Source organism: Eubalaena glacialis, chromosome 9, assembly GCF_028564815.1.
Source record: "Eubalaena glacialis isolate mEubGla1 chromosome 9, mEubGla1.1.hap2.+ XY, whole genome shotgun sequence".
Lineage (NCBI taxonomy): Eukaryota > Metazoa > Chordata > Mammalia > Artiodactyla > Balaenidae > Eubalaena > Eubalaena glacialis.
Genome location: NC_083724.1, coordinates 112,391,755 through 112,413,593, shown reverse-complemented (window position 1 = coordinate 112,413,593; position 21,839 = coordinate 112,391,755). Strand labels below are relative to the sequence as shown.

The following is a 21,839-nucleotide window of genomic DNA, read 5'->3' as shown; positions in this document are numbered from 1 at the left end:
CCAGGGAGCCTGCAGGATCGTGGTGGCCTTCTCCCTGCGAGGCGTTCCAGCCAGCCTGGCCTCAGAGCCACACGTTGTGAGCTCCTTGGGAATCATCCCCTCCAGTCCCAACCAGGGCTACTGCAGGACGGTGCTTCTGAGACCACCGAAGGCTGAGACAACAGTCAGCTCTGTGGTGAGGTGGAAAATACCACATTGATTCCAGAGGAAAGGGAAACCCTGAACCTAGAGGGTCTTAGTGGGGACAGCGTGAGATTCCGGGATGGGATGGAATCTAAGAGGAGGGGCAGCGGACTCAGACCTGCTTTTGGATGTGGGCTGTGTCATCCATGTCTTGTTTGTCCTTTTGTCAAGTCACCTAACCTCTCTGAGCCTCATTTTCGTCATCTGTAAAGCTCTGGCGCTAATTATACTATGACCCATAGATGTTTCCCAAATTTGGCTGAGGATAAGAATCATGCTGGGCCCCACTCCAGACATATCGAATGGTACTCTTCTGGGAGGGTCTGAGAATCTGTGTTTTAAACAAAGAAATGAGTTTGGGAAACCTGAGTCCTGCTCATCAGGCTGCTGCAGTGACTTCCTGGCTTGTAAAGTATTCAACAACATGGGGCAGTTCTTTTGAGACTGAGTCATTACACCACGCACACAATAGTATTTACTCTTAGGTGGAATCTTCTAGAAAGAGACTCAAAAAGCAGGAGGTAGGAAGGCAACCTCCAGAAAACCTCCCCTCCCTCAGCCACCACCCCACCACACACATCTTATGGTTCATGGTCCAACTGTTGGTGGTTCCTGTATCCAAGGATGCACCACCACAATAAACCCAAGCCTGTTAGGTGGAACTTACCTGGTATAATTAGACAAAATGCAGTAATCAGCTTCCCACAGTTGTTGTTGCCAAGTACAGCATAAACAACATCAGGGCTCTGAAAAACAGCACGTTTTCTTCACACTTGTGACTTTGCAGGTCTATTTTCCTCCAACCACGATTTGCTAAAGTGCAGCCTGCTGCTGCAGAGTCAAGAGATCCACACCAGAATCTAGCTCATCAGGAAAGGTCCCATTTCCTCTGTCTGGTCTGAGACCTAGAGATGGTACCAGCCGAGGCTTAGCGGGGAAGAGATCCCCTACACCCCTTGCAGACTTTTCTACAAAAAACTGGCAGTGCAGAAATATAATCCTGGTAGGGCACCCAATGGGACCATGGTTATTGGTTGTTCAGTGTACTTCTTGTCTGTCTTGAGGATGCAGAGAGAGAAAGTCCGGAACAAGGCTTTTGGGGTAGAATTTCCACCGTCTACCATTGTAAAATCTGTACCATCCACAGAAACCAGTGAAAAATCATGATGCATGAGTGGATGGCAGGTCACTGAGGGTATGGGGGTAGATGTGCACAGCTTTTCAGTATCTTCCTATGACCTTTTGCAGAGTCTGGGTTTCACATTTGATTGCTGGTTAAGTTCGGACAGAACTTGTAAGAAAAAAAAATGATGCTAGTACTTCAGTGATCACGTCTGTCGTCTATTGAGCACGTAGGGCCAGGCTCTGTCTTTTGAGCTCATATAATCACCACCTTCTCCCATGTTAATGGTTCCATTCGTATCTCAACTTTATAGATGAGAATCCTGCTGCCTAAGGTCACCAAGCTAGGTCCAAACCTAGCAGTCTTATCCCAAAGTTGTGCTCTTAACCATTGACCTGTGCTACTTACTAATAGTGTAATAGCTTCTTCGAAGAAATTACGCTAAGGCCATTATTTGGCTTCATCCGGAGTTTTACTTGGCAAATGCCAGTGGCCTTGGCTCTCTGGCTGTTACTCTGAGGAAGTGCACGGGAGACAGTCCTGGCCAGTGAGCATGGAGGGGGCTCAGAGGATGCCTCACCCGTGCCCTGGTGTTCCAGATTGCTAAATGGATATTTCTATTTCAGTGTGATATGCAGGCTTAGAGCCCATGAAGTGCTTTGAATTCCCTAGAAGTCATAGAAATTATCCTCTTCATGAATAACTGAAATTGCAGAAGGCAAAAAAGTATGAACTCCACTTTGTATTAAACTTGAGAAAACTTAGCAGTGGAATGGAAGACAGTCAGTGACATAGTTTAGAGGCCTGAATTTGAGTCTGAACTTTCCAGCAAATCACCTAACTATTCTTTACCTTAGTTTTCTAACCTAAAAAATAGGAAGATACCTATCTTACTGGGAGGATGAAATTACGTAGATATGCAAATGTATTTTGTATAGGAATATAAAATATGAGCAAAATTTACTATTCTAAGTGTTTGGCTGTGGGATACAGAGTTCCTGGGATGAGTTCTTGGTAGCTTCCTTCCTCACTGCTGTTTGATCAAGGGTGGACTTTTTTTTGCATGTCTTCTCTTCTGTAAAAGGTGGCTTCTTCTTGAAAGACCCACCATATCACGCCTTTCATATCTGGGTCGAGATTAGAAATCAGGGTTTTTAGGTGACAGAGAAGGCCAAGGCAGCCTGAGAGCATGGGGGCTGTTTGCAAGTGGGTTGAAGGGGAAACAGGTTTTCAAAGGAGAGGCCGACAGGGCCCAGCTGGCCCAGGTGCAGGCTCAGGAGCTGCTTCCCAAGGTGTGCAGTGAACTTAGAAGCTGACAAAACACCCTGGCTATGGAGACACGAGTAGAAGCCAAAGAATCCACGTCAACCCACCTCCTTCCCAGAACAATTCTTATGTTTTACTTTTTTTTTTTTTTTAACATCTTTATTGGAGTATAATTGCTTTACAACGGTGTGTTAGTTTCTGCTGTATAACAAGGTCAATCAGCTATACGTATACATGTATCACCATATCCCCTCCCTCTTGCATCTCCCTCCCACCCTCCTTATCCCACCCCTCTAGGTGATCACAAAGCACCGAGCTGATCTCCCTGTGCTATTTGGCTGCTTACCACTAGCTATCTATTTTACGTTTGGTAGTGGATATATGTCCATGCCACTCTCTCACTTCGTCCCAGCTTCCCCTTCCCCCTCCCCGTGTCCTCAAGTCCTTTAGCACAAACACATGCATTTGATTTCCCTGTTCATTATTTGGGCGAAAGCATTAATCAACAAGAAAACAGCCCAAACCAGGCAGCAGCTGGGAGGAGGAACGGGAGGCCTAGATGTTTCCACAGCCCTGCCGCCCACATCATACCCTGCACGGCCTTCTCCCCGAGGCTGGGCATGGGGCGTGGAGCCCTGCTTCCACTAAGCCGCACTGCACAGATGTGCACGCTGGATGGCAACTGTTAATAGCTCACCCACTTCACATCCCTTCTTTTTTTTCCTTATAGCATTATCCTGAAAAAAAAAATCTCATTTAAGAAATGAATCTGATTTGTAGTTAAAAATACCCAATTCGGATATCAAAAAGGGGCCCAAGTACCAGTTGTTCCCGGTTTGCACTAGAAACAGGTTGCATGAAGAGCCCTCCTGGTAGCCTGTAGTTTTACTGAAGTTAAAACTCCCACTGCCTGTAAAATTCGGATCCATCACTCGGCTGAGTCTGAGGAATGATGTCTCCATTGGGGAGACACCAGAATAGGGGGCTGTTGTTTCACTAGAGACATCACAGCCTCTTAATGGCCTGGTGGTCTCAGCTATAATATTCTAAATACACATTACAGAGAGCAGAGCATATTCATAACTGCTCCGTGGTGGCATTTAGATTTACCCTTGAAATTTATCTTTAATTTTTACAGTTGTCTCCTTAACCATGTATATTACTCCCTTCTTCAAACAATCTGTCTTGCTGCTGCAGTTTTTCTTGAAACCAAAGCGTAATTAAATATTAAATTAATATTTCATTTAAAATTAAATATCCAAGGCTTCCGTCTAATCTTTCACTTGTGCATTGCTATTTCTCACCTCGTGTTCTCATTCCTGTATCCACAAAGGCAGGTACCACCTCTTAATAATGTGTTCCTATATTATCTTTGTTCTTTTTTTTTACATTGGTGACACTGAACCTTTGCTACATTGAAACAAATGGATGTAGGGAGAGATTTCAGTGTAGCAAAGGTTAAAGACAACTTAATTCAACAGCCCATGGCCTCAACTCCACACATCTCCACTTCTCAAGGAAGAATTTCACTGCACCAAATAATAGTCTTAGAATCATATAATGCAAGAGCTTACAAGGGGTCTTAGAGGCCATTTAGCCCAACCTTTTGTTCTTTGCAGAGACATAAACCAAAGTCCACCTGCCCTTGAAGGTGGTGTGGTTGGTCAGGGTTAGGAATTAAGGCATCCCAGGAAAAGGCCAGCTTTATCTCCACCACACCATCAAATGCTATGAAACTATTTAACTTGGGAGCATTATAATGCCAATCAAACATAGCCTTGAATCTTGGACACCTGAGGAGTATGGCAGAAGGTAGATGAATAGATGAGAAAATTGGAAGGTTTGGGAGAGAGAGAGAGGAACCAAAATCATAGCACAAAGAAGGCAGACCTCACAGGAATCAATACGTTAAGATCAAAGCACTTTGAAGACATAGACACTGAGGGAAGAGCAGAATGGAGACATCCTAACGGTGGCATGAGGGCAGGAGCTAGTCTGTGTGCATGCAAATTCCTCCCCAGGCAAACCAGGCTGTTTTACCCCTTCCTGTCCTGTCAATAGAGAGTAACTGTCTTTGACCAGAGCTGTGTGGAGAGGTGTTCCTCATGCATGTTTTCTCCTCTGCGTGCATGTCCATCTTCTGATCTGGCGGTCCCATTACATAGATTTTAGTTTTCTTGAGCAGGATTCTTTTTCCATTGCTTTCTTTATTCTTGGAGAAGGTTGGAATTTAGAGTTAGGACTGGAGAGATCCTCTAGTTCTGTGGCCTGGACCCCTTAGTGGCCCGTGGTCTCTGTGATAGAAGTGAAGATCCTTTGCTGCAGATAAACGCACATAGCTGCAGACACACAGCTAGGCTCAGATTTTCTAGACTTCTGTCGGCCTCTTGATGGCCGTCCATAGACTCCGCAATGTCCTAGGCTCCAACTGAAAACTTACTAGTGAGGAAAGCTGCAACCCAGACCAACATCCCAGAGTGGCAGCCTGACAGAACACTCAGATCTCCCTCACCCCATCATCTTCTTGGTCTCCTCTCAAATTTCTGTAAAGGAACTCAATCGGCCCTTGATATTGCCACCTTTGTGATAAGTACTTCTGTTGGTCAGTGGCAGAAATGACCACCTACCTGCAAAGTCAACACTGTCTTTGTTGAGGGTTGACCAGAACTCTCACCGAGAGTCCCCTTGCCATGTTAGCCAGTGTCCCCTCTATTGCTGGGAAACAGAAGTAGAGGCATAAGCTGGGGGAAGCATTATCTTCTCTCTGTGACTCCACTTAAGGAAAAACAATCATATAGAATTTATCCATCTCACCAACCCTTTGGGAAAATTAATATTGAGCAACAGCCAGCTTTTCTTTAAATGAGTGGTTCCCAGTAGATATTTTTAGTTAAATACTATTTACTTATACAAGGAACCCTTCACACATTGCTTATAGTTTATATCTAGTCGTTGGGTCCGAGATACGTAAGTAACCTCATATATTATCCCTGCAATCAAAATAAGAAATGACACGTAAGATCCAAGCTCTCAGGAGAAATATTATGAAATCTCAAGGTATTGATGAAAGTTTTTCCAAGGCTGATCCAAATGGGATTTAGATTCTGTGGCAGTTGAAATGTGTATTATTAAACTCCTTAAGCAAACCCGAATGACTCCCAGTGGAGGATTAAGACATTCTATGTATAGCAAAGGCGAAATTCTCATGTCTGAGTTTTCTCTATTGAATTCCCCCTTGATTAGCTTCTGTAATATTTAACTTCATGCCATGCCATAATTATTTAATAAAAGGTAAATATAAATTATATTTCAGTGGGGATATGACCTTTTACCTTAATGTTATGTTACTAAAGAAAGACATAGATAAATAGAGCCTATACATTGAAGCATATTTTTAATTTACTGTGTTTTTGCCTTGTCAGCATTTCTCTATGTCCCCATCAGCCAAGGGGTTGGCAGGACTTCACACCATCCCCGCACTCCATGTGGTAGCAGAGGCTGTAAATTCACACTGATGATGGCAGTTAATGATCTGGTTGGCCCTTAGAGACAGTCTTGGTGCTGGTCTCGGGCACCTCATTAGCTAATTGAGGTTTACTTGGCTCACACCAGGCCTCAAAAGTCAGAGAACACCCAGGGAGGGGGGAGGGGGGAAGCTGGGACTCAAGGTGAGGCTGAAGCGATAGGAGGCCAAACAACTGGTCTGATGCGATGTGAGTTTGGAACCAGAGTAAAAGCTGTCCAATGCAATCCTGATGTTGTGAAGGCTGAACCCTTTAGGTACTGACTGAGTTTTCCTCTTAGTTTGGTGTTGAGTAAACGGTTTGGACTTCATGATTTTTACTTCACAATTGCACTTAAGTGGCATGGTGTGTGTGTGTGTGTGTGTGTGTTCACAAGCACATCCGTGTGATTATTCCCTGTCCATACAGATATACACGACGGTGTGTGTCACTGTCTTTCTCATCTTGGATACACACAGAACCCACCCACAGGTTATGCCTGTGAAGTTCGGCAGGGGCCTCCAGAAAACACTCAACATGAGAAATAGATGAGTATATGTCTGTTTGGCTTATTCAGTTTAAAACGTGAATTGCTAGCCCAGTGTGGTCAGGAGAGTCTGCTGTTTCTGACTTAGGTGGGGAGCGAGGAGGGGAGGGCAGACAAGATGAACCAGACATCACCCTTGTGTCCCGGGGGTCTTCATCTAACAGGGACAACAGTGGGTACGACCGTGTGATAAAGTCTATGAGAGAGAAAGCATTATGCGTGCCGAGGAGAGCACAGCTTTAGCAGACTCCTTTGTGGGCAGCAGGAAGGCCCCGGGAATAAGGAGGTCAGTGGCGGCTGAGGGTGGGCCGCTAGAGCTCTAGGGAGAGGGAGCGAGAACCTGTTACCCACGCAGATGGAAGAGAAGGGACAAGGACAGTCATGGAGACAGCGGGGACCTTGGCGAGGGTGGCTAGATTCTCTGCCTTATGGGATATTCCCTTACTTTGGGCTCAGCACAGTGGCAGTATACCCGTATTTAAAATTTCCGTTTTGTCCATGTAAGAAAATCAGCATCTCAGGTCATGAAATGGTGCATATTTGAAAAAAGACGAGGCTATGATTGATTTAGACCATTTTGTCACTAAGTCTGCTCACCCCGCAGCGCTGGGACGCTGTCTGTGTTTGCTGATGGATACCAAATGGGGCTTCTCTCACCCTCAGTGTTCTGTGCAGGGCTGCACTCTCTGATCTGCCCTTTGCTAGAAGCTGCAGAGGGAGCCTGGGGACGGGTGGAAGGGGGTGCAGGGAGTGGGTGAGTGGAAGCAGAGGGTAGCATGGCCACTTTCAACACTCTGCCCTTGGCCAACTCCAGTCCAGTAGCGAAGGACAGAGGGGTAGCCTTTGGCCCGGGGGCTGCTGGCATATCTAGCGGGGGCTTGGAATGACATCTCTGGTTCTACAGCAGAAAAGGTGAAGGTAGCACAGGCCTTGAAATTATAGAATCCAGGGTACAGATCCCACCTTTACTGCCTGGAGCTTCATTTAAAATGGGGATAAAATCCATGTCTTAGGGTTGTAATGAGGATTGAATGAGCTAATATATGTAAAAGGCGTTAGCATAATGCCTGTAACATAGTAAAACCCTCATTCTAACAGAGATCGTAACAATTTTCATTATTGAGTATTATAGCCACTAAAAATCCTACTATTAAAGAAAAAGTCTTCAGAAATTGCTGACATTATAGTGCTAAGTGGAGAAAAAAAAAAACAGTTTACGGAATGATTCCAATTATACACACAGCTATTCTTACATGTGTTTCTGGGTAAGATGGTAATCTGAGTACAAGTGTTTAATCGGCCCCCATCCCCAGGATATACTGGAGAATATTTTCAAGAAAACATAAAAATAAGGGAAATCTGGTATTCGTGCGTGAAGCTAGGCTGGTCTCATCAATATGCCAGAAATTTTGTGCCATTGTGCTGATGTGTGCAGATGGGGTTGTGCTGGAGGATGTGTGACATTCCGCTCGTGGGAAGAGAAGAGCCGGGCCAGGAAATAATGGTGGAAACCCTGACAAAACCTCCCAGATCCCTCCCCCAGAGTGAGAACAAGAGACACAGCAGAAACTAGATCTTGAATGCAAAGAGTACACTCAACAATTCCATGTCCAGAGAAGTTGTCATTAATATGTGAGGAAAACAGAAAGACATTCTCTTATTTCAAGGGCCCCGACAGAAATCAGTTCTTATTCCTACTGAGGTAACCTGACTGCTGGAGAACTGAATCAGTGAGGAATGCAAGAATGGAAAAGTTATGGTACCACAAGACCACTGGTCAGCAGAAAAAGCGGTTAAACATATAGTATCTGAATTATTGTTAATACGATGACAAAGCTTAACATAAACATGAAAATTAATATCTTAAAGGGACAGATCATAGAAAATCTAATAATAGGAATATTAGCTGAAGAGGATGAACCATCAACAAAAATGTAGAAGTACAGAGAATGAGGTGGGGAAATTAAGGGTAAGCAACAGTTTTTTTTATATGTGGAGGGGCTCCATAGACTCAAACAATTAGGAAAAATAAAATACTTTTATAGAAAGCCAGAGGGACTATTTTAAATTAAAATAGGATGCGCATCTTCCTAATCACTAGAGAAAAACATATACATTAAAAACCTATTAGACATACAAGGAACATGTGGAAGGATAAATTTATAGTAGCAATTATGTATAAAAGATGTTAAATAATATGATCAAAAAGATAGATTAAATAATACATTGAAAGCATTTCCCGTGGAACACAGACAAGACTAATATGAATTCACAAAAAACTTAATAAATTTCAAAAGGCAGATATTCTGCAGGCCACCTTTTTGAATCCAGTGCAATTAATTAGAATAAATAATTAAGAGTTTAATAGTCAATCACCTAGAAATTTTAGGATATTCTCTTTGGAACTAAAGGAAGACAAAATTAGAAACAGAACTATTCAGAATGTTGTAACAAATCTGGTGTGGGGTGAGGGACTGTGTGGAGAGTCATAAATAGGAGGTTAGAAATTTTAAACAAATACTATATTAGATTCTATGCTAAAACATTTAAAATCTTAATGAAATGCATGATTTCTTGATGGCTCATGGCTATTCAGTGTGAGAAGCATGAGGTTGGGGTATCTTGAATGGGAGGAGTCTATGGGCCATCCAGGTGGACATTTCCAGCCAATACTTGGATAAATAAGGCTGAATCTTGGGCAAGCTATCTGAACTGGAAATAAAGATTTGTGATCGCATGTAGCCTGACATGGGAATCCTGGGGGCACTGATGAGGCTGCTGAGGAAGAATGTATAGGCAAGCAGAAGACTGCCTTGGCAACAAGAAGCGTCAGAGGGACAGAGGAAGAGCAGTCCTCAAAGTAGGTTGAGATTGCCTGAGTGGAGCGGCAGGGGTGAAACAGGGTAGTGTGCATTCAAGAAAGCCAATGAGTGGAAGTATTTCCAGCAGGAGAGTTTTTCCAGTGTCAAATGCTAACCTGAGTTTAAGATAAGAATGGAAATTTTCCTCTTGGTTTGGCTAAGATGTTATTGGTGACTTTGACAAGAGCAGTTTCACTGGGGTTCTTTCAAACTTTGAGTCAAGAGATAATATCCATGCAATATAGGTTTTATAGTGCATAGGATAAAATATAGAAAGCATCTCAATTTATTTTTTCAAAGCTGGTATAAAATAAAAATTCAGAAGCCGACAACACCATGCATACTGTCCCAGTTATTAACATGGGCACGCAAATCCCCAGCAACAATAATAGTAACAGACGCTTGTTAAGGGCTCGAAATGTGCCAGGCACTATTCTCAGTAATGTAATTGATTTCATCCTCCCACCAGCAATCATAAGAAAACATTAACAAATTGTATTCAGAAATATACTAAGCAAATGATATACCACATCCATGAGTCAAGGTTTAATTGTGAAATATTGAGAAATCTACTCGAAAATACAATTTAAATTGGTCCAGGGAGAAAATTCATATGACTGTAATTTCCTAAAATTCTAAGAAGTCCTGATAAAAGCCCTTATCAAAGCATGATAACTAATATCTATCTCAAATAGCCAACATCACATTTGGTGCTGAAGTGTTAGTGTCATTCCCACTTTAAAGGAAAAAAAGCAAGAATATCCACTATCATCCTCTTTTCAGACACTTTTTGGGAAGTTTTAGCCAATACAAGAATGGAATTCAGAGAACTAAACGGAATTAATATACTTATCAAAAGCAGACAAAATGATCATCACATATAGATGCTCTGAATGTACAAGCCTAAGAATGAACAGAAAAAATAAGTACATCTGTCAGGGGTTTGGTTACAAAATAAGAGACAACTGCTATTGGTTAAGATCTTTTACCTGCAAAGAACTGTGCTGGGGGCATGCTATACATTGTTTCATTTAATTTTGAGAGCAAACCCATGAGATGGATTTTAAACAGAAGCTCACAGAAGTTAATGGCGGAGCTGGAATTTAAACCCAAGATCTACTTGACTCTAAAGCTGATTCTCTTAATGACTATAGTATATACTACGACACACTACTCTCACACACACTGCCTGTGCAGACACATAAAAACCAAAGTGTTTCTAGGCGCTAGTAAAACTCTTAGAAAATGTGATGAGGGAGTAATCATATTCACAGTAAAATCAACAAAAAGTGACATACATAGCAAAAAATGAAAACCAAAAAACTTATTAACTGTACGATGAACAGTACACATTTTACTGGTGGACCTAAAGAATTCGTATATGTATATGTATGTATATATGCAACACCCCCCCACCCCGTGTGTGTGTGTGTGTGAATGTGTGAATGTGTACTTGCCAGATCTTGGAGTTGGGATGGTCTTTCTACCTGTAATACCTAAGGACAAATTTGGACATAATGTTGTAACATGGTGACAGAGTGTTAAAAGTATTAATATGTAAAGTGTTTTTACAAGTAAAAAAAAAAAAGGCCTAATTCTCAACAGAAAAGTATTATAAGCAGTTCATAAAAGAAAAAATTAAAATGATCAGCAAGTATAAGAAAAAAAGGTCAACCTCACTGATGAATAAAGAAATGTAAGTTAAAATGACCACATGCCTTGCTGGGAGTATAAATTTATATGTTCTTCTGAGGAGTGGTTTGACAGTATGTGTGAAAGGCCTTAAATATAAATCATAATTTTTGCTCCGGTAATTCTAATTCTTAGAATTTTCCAGTTGAGATAATTAAAGTTATGCACAAAGGATAATTTTTGCTCTGATTTTTATAATAGTGAGAAATTAGGACCACGTTAAATGCCAAACATTAGAAAGCCATTTAAATAAATTATAGACCATGTCATGGAAAAATATGCAGGAATTTTAAATAATGTTATAAAAGAATATTTAATAACCTGGGGAAAAATTTGATATATTGTTAAATGGATAAAAAGTAGGTTATGTAATGGTGTGAATAGTATGCTCTGAATAATTTTAAGTATGTGTGTGTGTTTAAATATTGGAGGATATAAGCAAAAATGTTAACCCAGATCATCTCTAAAATGGTGAGATTATGGATGATTTTATCCTTGCTTCTATATTTTAAAATTTTAATAATTTCTTTAAATAAAAGGTGTTGCTTTGAGAGTTCAAATAAAAGAAACAAATATTCATAAAACATATATGCAAAAAGTAAGATTAAAAAGGAAATACACCCTCCTGTGTTTACTGCTGCCTAATGGGCGTGCAGGTGATTATTATTTTATCCTTTATATCTTTTTTCTTTACTTTGCTCGTGTATTAATTTTAAAACCATAAAATATAAGCAACAAATTTTTCAAAAGTAAAGGAGGAGAGAAAAGAAGGACAAAGGATAAAGGAATCAACCCCCAAACTCTTTAGCACAGTAGAAATGCCAAAATAGGTCCTTCATTCATTCATTCATTCATTCCCCCACTCATTCATTTTACAATTGCTGACACTAAGTGCCTATTATGTGCCAGGCTCTGTCTCCAACAATGAGAACACAGTGGCAAAACAAAATAAGTGTGAATTCTGCTCCTATGGAACTTGGCAGCATCTGGTGGAGCCTGACATGAAGTGAACGTATGTGTAACAAAACATAATTGAAAATTCTGAAAGTGTATTATGCGTAAGAAGAGGGTTTTATGAGAATAAACTCACAGAAGGTTTATATATGTATGAACGTAAATATTTAAGAGCATAATTAAGAAAAAGTGATGTTTAGGAGAAGAATTACTAGATGATGAAGGTATATTGGGGAAGAAGGCGAAGAGGGAAGAAGGGAAAAAGCATGTAAAGGTACTTTATCGTCTGCGTAAGAAACTGGGATGGGATATGGTTGATTGTGTAATGTTTCTGCTTATTTGAGAGTGAGCAGAGAATGATAGGTGTGTGTACTTAAGGCAGAAATGATAAAATAATTATAATAATCCTGAAATTTGGAGACCTTTCTATTACCCATGGCAGACTTAATTAGAAGCTTTGCTTTATGGCCAGTTTATATACTCAAAAAGACGACTTTTGTTTTTCAGCATTAAATGAACCCACCATAGACTATGGCTTTCAGAGACTGCAGAAAGTCATCCCAAGGCATCCTGGAGATCCTGAGAGATTAGCTAAGGTAAAATGCTTTGGAAAATGACATGTGAAAACCTTCTTGGAGAATTTCAGCAAACTTAGATAAATCTAGCGACTTAAGTCTCTTTACAATTAAATTAGGCATTGAAATTTGGCTAAGCTGGAGATACAAGATGCACACAAAATATCTACTAACTGTGAAATATGTTATGATCAATCTCCGAGGAAATAGGAAATCTGAAAATTTGGGCCTATAAAACAAACACACTACAATTACTCAGCTTATAAAACACTGCCAACTTTATGAAAATAAATAATTGTATAATTGCTTAAAAGTATAAGTTCCCATTCCTTTGTATTTAAACGTAATTTTGTTTACCCATAATTACAGGGACATAGTAATCCACAATCAAGTATTCACTGAAGGCCTAGTACGTACACAGATATTTAAGGAAGTGAAAAACACATCCATATATAATTTCTATGAAATGTATCCCTTTCAAATGAACTTGCTCACAAAAATTATATAGTGAATCTGGCCCATTATTTTAGCTTTCTTTATTTAAAAATACGTCAATTTATTAGGTATTAATTAATGAGAAATTATGAAATTTTAACATTTTTATTTACATTTTAAGCACATACATTATACAATGCCATGTTCTCTTTTCTGTAGCGTGAGTGAAATTCAACTACCGCAGTTGCTTCTGCATCGCACCTTTATTTTCCTCTTGGAAAAATCCCCAGCCCCACCATTAAATTAGATGATATCTGGAAAGTAGGTTAATAGCAGTTTAAAAGGCTGTTAAAAACAGAAGGTGGAAAAGACAAAATGAGAGGAAAGGGATTACTGATTACTAATTCTTTCTGGTTAAAGTGAACAGGGGGAAATATTACTGAAAGAATTCATCTTTATTAGAGTAAAATTTTGCAGAAGGCATTGCCAAGATAATTTCAGTACTCTGGACAACTCCTTGGCAAGCAGCTAAACTCAGGTCAGTCAATCATTTTGAGACTATCTGGTTAATTAGAATACCAGGATTTTTTTAATGGAATGGTCTGTAAGTAGTTTTTAATGGAACTCCCATGACGTTATTAATTTTAGCCAACTCTACCCTTAATTTGGTTGTGTTTTGTTTTGGTAGCCAAGCTATTTATGGAGCCCTTTTATCGAGAAGTATTTCACGTAGATACACATTTATAGGGGGATTCATATGTGTGATTATATGCTACCTGTCAAACCAAATATAGGACCTCTTGGCTAGTTACTTACACTTTAGGGGGATGCCTGGACTTTCGATTTTTATACGTAATTTTCCTTTGTGTTGGCCATTTGGGGTTTTACCTTTGCTTATATTCCACCCTTTCTTTTCTTTTTCTAGGAAATGCTGTTGAAAAGAGCTGCAGATCTGGTGGAGGCGCTCTATGGGACACCACACAATAACCAGGTTAGGTGCTCGCATTTTGCACTCTCTTGAGTTTAACTCTTATTCCTCGATAAAAACACTCACCTCAACCCTGCCACTTTGTAGGACATCATTTTGAAGCGCGCCGCAGACATTGCTGAAGCCCTGTACAGTGTCCCCAGGAATCCCAGCCAGATCCCAGCTCTCTCCAGCTCTCCAGCTCACAGTGGCATGATGGGCATCAATTCTTACGGCAGCCAGCTTGGGGTCAGCATCTCAGAGTCAACACAGGGAAATAATCAAGGTACTACCTTTCTCAGAGTCAAAAGTCAAACATCTTATACATTTAAAAGGTTGGTTCTGCTGAAGTGGAAGGAGTTAAAGCTTGATTCTTACGCCATCAAAAGAGTGTGTCCCAGATAAGCAATGCAATCATTGGATTATCTCAACATTAGGTGTATTGTTAGACTTTGAGCTCTTTAGGTACCTGGCAGGATCCTTTAACTGGAAACATTTAAGAATAAGATTAAGTATTGTGAATTTAGAAGAGTTTAGGCTTACTAAAACTAGATTTACAGGTATTATTTGAATAAAATCTACACTTCTGCTATTGTGATCATCAAACTGAATAATGGAAAGAAGCTGAGTTATTGCCATTATTGTCACTTACTCCCAAATTCCTAGTGCCAAGGGTGAATGGCTTAGATTTGTTTGGTAACTTCTATTTGTGTATTATCTCATATATATATACATGCAAATGTATACAAATATATAAATACAGCAACACAGTTAACTGTGCTTTTACATGTAAAGCATATTGAGTAAAGGTTTTTGTCATTGAGGTTTTTATTAAGGTGCTAAATTTATCATAAATCATTTTTAAAAAGGAGTAAATGTTTCTGCTGATGTACCTAACCTTGGGATAGTTTTATTTCTAATTCTATCATCCATTGCAAGGGAATTCCTCAGTCTCACGCTCAGGGTGAGTTCTTCTTACAGAAATATGGGTGGGACATATTATTACCTTTTTTTTTTTCCCCTAAATGTGGGTCATTTCTTAAATAGCTTTAGAGACAGTTATCCTATGTGGGTTATTTCAGGATAGATTAGGTGAGGTCTCTGTGCTGGGGTTTCAGAAGTATGGGGAGGACTCATCCCACTCTGGATTGGATCTCCGTGCATTCGATTGCTGATGCTTCCAAGTCTTTGGTCAAAGAACAGCCCATTTATTTATTTTTTTAACTTATTTTTTAAAATTGAAGTGTAGTTGCTTTACAATGTTGCATTAATTTCTGCTGTATAGAAAAATGACTCAGTTATACACATATGTACATTCTTTTTTATATTCTTTCCCATTATGGTTTATCCCAGGAGATTGGATATAGTTCCCTGTGCTATACAGTAGGACCTTGTTGTTTATCCATTCTAAATGTAACAGTTTGCGTCTATTATCCCCAAACTCCCAATCCATCCTTTCCCCTACCTCCCCTCCACCTTGGTAACCACAAGTCTGTTCTCTATGTCTGTGAGTCTCTGTTTCCCAGATTGGTTCATTTGTGCCATATTTTAGATTCCACATGTAAGTGATATCATATGGTATTTGTCTTTCTCTTTCCAACTTACTTCACTTAGTATGATAAGCTCTGGTTTTATCCATGTTGCTGCAAATGGCATTATTTCGAAAGAACAGCCCATTTAGATGAACTTATCAATGCATTTTAAATGAAAATGTTCCCCACCCCACACAGCAGGGCATGGTAACAACTTCCAACTTCTATAGCTGTGACCTTCAGAGTGCTAGTGCCTCTTGAAATGTTATTAGGATGCCTTTTCCCCATCACACCCAGAAAAGATGCTATGTTATGTTAAATTTGGGAAACACTAGGTTAGCAAAGTTAAACCGGTTTATTTATTCTCCAGGCCCTTCATATACGAATCTTCAATATGCTATGGTACGCACCATCTGCCAAGCTTTATTTGACCACAGAACGCTTTTCTCAGTGATACCCATCAGTATCTCAGAGGGCTCTAGCGTTACATGAAATAGGATTTGGGAGATGTCACTGCACACTGCCGTTAGTCATTCACTCCTTGGTGTGAGTTGGAGATGTTGACTGCCAATGGGAAAGAGGAGGAAGGGGGGAATTACAGGGATATGGTTTTGTGCGAGATGGGGAAGAGACAGGAAAGTATAAAAAGTTTGAAGACAAACTGCAGACTTTTCCACTACAGCCCACAGTCAACTTGGAATTCTATAGACTGGGGGCCATGTGGACCTATGCTGCCATATTTGGTCTGTGCTCTGTGTGTGTGTGTGTGTGTGTGTGTGTGTGTGTGTGTATACAGGTTCATTTATCTGGGCTTTCTCTCTGTTGTCCAGGATACATCCGCAACACAAGCAGCATCTCTCCGCGGGGCTACTCTTCCAGCTCCACCCCTCAGCAGTCTAACTACAGCACCTCCAGTAACAGTATGAATGGCTACAGCAACGTCCCTATGGCCAACCTGGGTGTCCCAGGATCTCCAGGATTCCTAAACGGCTCCCCCACAGGCTCCCCTTATGGAAGTAAGTGCCCTGTCCATCCCTCCAGCTCTCCCTGTCTCTCTATCCCTGGGTTTTACTCTTCAGCCTTTTGAGGGAGAGTAGCATTCCAACATCTTACTGACTCACGGAGGAGTGGTCCTTCCTGCCTTTTGTACTTTTCCTTTAGTGGACTTGGGCTCATCTGGTTACTCAAAGCCTTTCAAGGGAGAGAAAAGGAGTGAAACGATTCCCTTTTTACAGGGAAACAATAGATGTGGCTCGTGTAGATGAGAGCGAGGAATTAAGATTCCAATTCAGTTAACATTCTGTATATTCTTCATTAGGCACTTTCAGATGTAGTGTTTTATTTAGTCTTCACAGGAATTCTCTGAGGTCAGTATAGGCAAGGAGGTTTAGGTACCCAGCAGTTAACTGACTTGTGCAAGATCACACAGCTGGAATGGAGCAGGACAAGAATCTGGGCGCAGAGTTGATGACTTCAGGTTATTCTGTGTAACACACCATCTCCCTCTTCACTTTGTTACATGGCTCTCCCCCCCCTTATGTACCTCCAGAGAGACGGAACTTGACTGCCGGTGACAGTGTAATATATGGGGACAGAAGCTCTTAGTCCTAATCTGTGGGCTAGCAGCAAGCTAGACATTCTAGGAAGTTATGAAAACTCGTTCGGGTGGCTTTGGGGGCTAAGCTGGGACCTTGCACAGTGAGCCCAGGAGCCTCAGAGAAGATGAGGCCACTTAGGGAATATTCCAGGCTGGGGGAGAAGCCACCGTGGAGAGTCTGAGTGATTGAGTGGAGTGTCCTTGAAATGCTGTACCTTGTTGCAAGGCTCTGCTGCCCAGAGCGGTTCCCTCGTGCCAGGAACAAGGGCGAGTCAAGGCCATTTGTACCGCAGCTCGGGAAGTGGTGCCAAGGGTCTGGAGGCCACCGCTCTCAGCCTTTGGGCCTGTGGTTCCCTGGGGACACACATCCAGGAGTTACTTCTGGGTTATCTGTTCAATTCATTACACTCAACGCTCTACTAAGTGCGGTGAAGATATAGTAGCCAAGCAGCAGAGGTTGGTTCTCCCAGGACAACTAAAATCTCGTTGCTGCAAAGACATGAGTTCTTCATGGTGTCCTGTCAGATGGCCAATTAGATCAATGAGATCAGAGGGACCGAGGAAAACAAACTGTTGCTTGCTTCATTTATTTATTTACTTACTTACTTGTTTTTACCTTCTCTTGTTCCAAAAATGTTCTGAGGGAATATTAATAGTCAGATGGGTAGGATGAAAGTGTAAAATAGAAACTATAAGAAACAGATAAAAGAAAAAAATATGTATCGGAAAATTAGATGAATCCAAGGGTTAGTATGGATGCCATTTGGTCTATTCAAGGGAGTCATTAATTTGGTTCGGAGGCTTACAAGATGGTAAAGCAAAGAGACAAACACTATTTGTTATAAAATTTTATGTCCACACATTATTATTAGTAGCAATAGTAGTAGTAGTAGTAGCAGCCGCTCAAGAGAAACCTGATTTTTCTGTGGCTGAGATCTTGGAGAGATTTCTCCCATGCATCCTTGTGGAGAGGGTACCCTATGTGCAGAAGGGACCACATCCTCAATAGCCCCTGCAAGTGATACAAGGGCAAAAGAGCCATTGTGTAAATAATGTCACATGATAACGGTCACAACAGTAAGAGTAATTTACAATCACATTCTACCTTACAGCTTAAAAAGCATGTTCACACATAGAGTCCAATCAGATCCTCACAACCATATAATATGGATATAATAATCATAATAATTTATTATGTATACAATTTACATGTTTATATATTTATTAATATAATTTATTATACTAGTATCATCATCATTTTCCCTTCTAAGATATGAAGGGTTATTAAATGACTTACTCAAGGGTTCATTGCCAATAAACAGTAAAAATGTGGCTAGATCATATGTCATCAGATTCAGGATATCATGTTTTTAAATTATTCAATAATATTAAAAATATTTCGTGTCTTTGTAACACATTATTAGGCTGAGCCGTAGGAAACCACCTCTTTTTTATTTCCAAAAATGTGTAATTTCATATGTTCAATCATACATACATGGTTGAACCATGTGAAATTCTCATTTTTGTAGATCAAAAATGGTTAATATAACAATATAGTGTTTAGTGTGGTGATGGGGGAGGGAGAGAGAAAAAAAAGACAGGAAGGGGTGGGTGGGGTGTGGGTGGAGAGACAGAAAGAGAGAGAGAGAGAGAGTGAATGGATGAATGAAATTGCCCATCGGGTGTGGATGGCTTGATGTTTCTTACTAGATAATTCATTCGGTAGAAAGGGACCCTTCCCACTCCAGCAAGTGACAACTTCCTTCCACTATCCTTTCTTGATCAATCTCACTGCCACAAGAAAAATAGTAACACCCTGTCTTCAAGTCACCCATTAAAACAAGAGAGCATACACAAAATAGAAAGAGGAAGGTGCCCTGCCCAGAGGGAGTGGGAAACACAGCAGAGAATGTCCTCTTGTTTCCTACTGGGTCTGTGAGACCCCTTGCATCTTCCTTTTCTGAGGAATGGTCTGAAGGAATTGCAGACTGGGAATGGAATTCCAAACAGTGCATTCATTACAATAAAATCCCCTACTGCAAAAATACTGAATACCCTATGGAGTTCATTACAATAGCACGTGACCTGTATTTCTACCCAGCTAAGTCTCAAATTCTCTGGGAAATACAAAAAAATTTTTTTAAATAAAAAAATTAAAAAGCTCAGGGGGATACCATTTCGTCAGTTCAGTTGCTTGTGTCTGAAAACACCCTTCTCTGATTTTTCATTTTATTTTTTAAACTAGTCTGATGTGGCCGGGCCATGCCATGGAGCAATCACTTGCCAGAGACGTTAAAAAGAAATAAAGCCAAACCTCTCGGTCAAGTTGACTTGCATGACGGCCAACGCAGAGTATCAAAAACCTGCATCTTTACTGTTTTTGCTCTCACACCACTTCAAAAATGGCCAAACAGATGTTTTTTCAATTTCACATACAAACTTCACTTCCTGGCGGTAGCAGCATGTGCCAAGTTCCAGCTCAGTGCAAGTTTTTATGGCTGAATTCTAAACCCCTGACAATAGGAGGTTATAATGAAACGCTGACAGACCCCTTAGTGCCAACAAATGCAATGGCTCGATGCAAAGGAGGATGTGTTCCTGGTGAGTTCCAGCTGGGACGGTGCAAGCCAATCAATCCTTAGAAGAAGAAAAGTGGTTTTTCCTTAACTCCCCATGTTCACAGAGATTTCTGGGCTAGAAGTGCTTGCCTTTACTTTGGCCTCTATCCATAGAGAGAGGTGTCCGGAGAAATTTTCAATTTCAAGTATGTGTGATGAACTTTCCTAAAACAGTACACTCTGGTGTCCCCATAGATGTTCTACTCAACAAGCCTGCAACACCCAAGGGACCACTTCTTCCAAAGTAGAATAGCCACCAAGCACATGCAAAGTTTGGAACAGGATCCATACAGACAGAATCCAACCTGGCCTCAGGGATTCCTACTTCAGTTATATAGTCTTAGAGTCTGTCCCAGGCCTCAGTATTTTCATGTTTTCAAAAATAAATATCAAGACATTTTCTGTCATAGAGTGTTAAATGATTATGGTAGAACATTTAGAACATGTGGAAATAGTTTTTAAAAGAAAGTACACTCCCATGGTAAAAAACCACCTTGTTAATATTTTGGTGTATTTCTATTGTCTTTTTCTTCAGAAAGGAAAAAAGAGTATCCTATGACAATTGTAACATTCTCACTGTGGACGCATTGAAAAGCAATATCCTATGACAACTGTAACATTCTCACTGTAGACGCATTGAAAAGCATGCCTATGTAAAAAAGAAAAGAAAAATGACACACTTTATTTCTATGCAGAGATAACCATGGTTAACTTTTAAAGTATAGCCTTGCAGTTATGGATAGATACATTTTGAAAATTACAGCATCTCCTCTGATGCACAGCTAATGGGTTTCAGCCATAAGACCAATGAAAAAGACAGCAGAAGAAAAATGGCAAAATTCTCAGTCACAGGTATGAAGCTAGGCTCCATAAAATCCATCAGTGCAGACCTGTGTCCTAAGAATGGAGAACAGATATTAGGAGTGGCTTTTGCATTGCAAAGTTAACTACAATCAACAAGCTTCTCCCAGGAATTTGTGAAATTTATCAGTCTCTTTGCTTTTTCATAACAGAACAGTTAACAGACAACCTTGTTTACAGGCAGTTAAGCCTTAGATCAAAGAGGCACATTAACATCCAGGAAAGCTATTATGCCTATTGCTCAGGATTATATTATTTTTTCCCAAAGAAATAGAGATTTTCCGTTTGTTTCTTTTAACAGCTTTTGCTGCTTTCTGCTACATCAAAAGTAATACATGTTCATTGTAGGAAATTTTGAAAATACAGACAAGTAAGAGAAAGAAATTTAAGAATCTTCACAATTCTGTCAGCCAGATATCGTCATTAAAAATTTGGATGTGTATCACATCCTGCTAGACTTTTGCTTTGTGTATTTTTTAAAAAATAAAAGTGGGCTCATTGTCTATGTTATTATGTAATCTGCTTTAGTCATCTGAGGAGGCGTTATCTTTCCATGCCATTAAATATTCTTCTCCAATATTAGTTTTAATGTTTGCATAGTGTTCCATTTTATGGACCTAATATAGTTTACCCTATTGCTGGTCACTTCACTTATTTCCCAGTTTTTCAAGACTATAAAAAAGCCCTTGGATTTTTTTTTTTTTTTTTGCACATTTATGATTATCTCCTTGGGATTAATTTCTAGAAATTAAATTACTGGGTTAAAAATATGCACATTTTCAAATACTTTGATACATATTATTGAAGTCCCTCCAGAGAGGTTAGTACTCCCCTTAGAAAAGGAATAGTATCTGTTTCCCTGCCCTCTTAATTTTTTCTTAATCTTTATCAATTTCGCAAGTGGAAAATAACATCTCATTACTGTTTTAATTTGCATATGATTACTAATCGGTTTGACCATTTATAGGTCTATAAAGGCCTTTTGGTCATTTTCATTTTTCCTTCTGTGACATTCCTTTTCACTTCCCTTGCCCATTTTTCTAGTGGGATGTTCTCTGATTAATTTATAAAAACTTATTAGCTATTGAGAATCTGAATATATCTAAATAATTATGACAGATATTT

General features: G+C 40.1%; 1 protein-coding gene across 7 annotated transcripts in view; it reads left to right on the top strand.

Moving 5' to 3' along the window:
• The window catches only part of EBF2 (EBF transcription factor 2), a 189,421-nt gene that overhangs the window by 158,973 nt on the left and 8,609 nt on the right, over positions 1-21,839 (top strand). For 5 of the 7 annotated variants that reach the window (XM_061199427.1, XM_061199428.1, XM_061199426.1 and 2 more), the window contains 4 exons: positions 12,637-12,725; positions 14,065-14,130; positions 14,215-14,392; positions 16,469-16,654. In XM_061199427.1, coding sequence (XP_061055410.1) covers positions 12,637-12,725; positions 14,065-14,130; positions 14,215-14,392; positions 16,469-16,654 — 519 coding nt within the window. The remainder of the gene's footprint in view (positions 1-12,636; positions 12,726-14,064; positions 14,131-14,214; positions 14,393-16,468; positions 16,655-21,839) is intronic. The other 2 variants (XM_061199431.1, XM_061199430.1) reach the window with 1 other exon arrangement.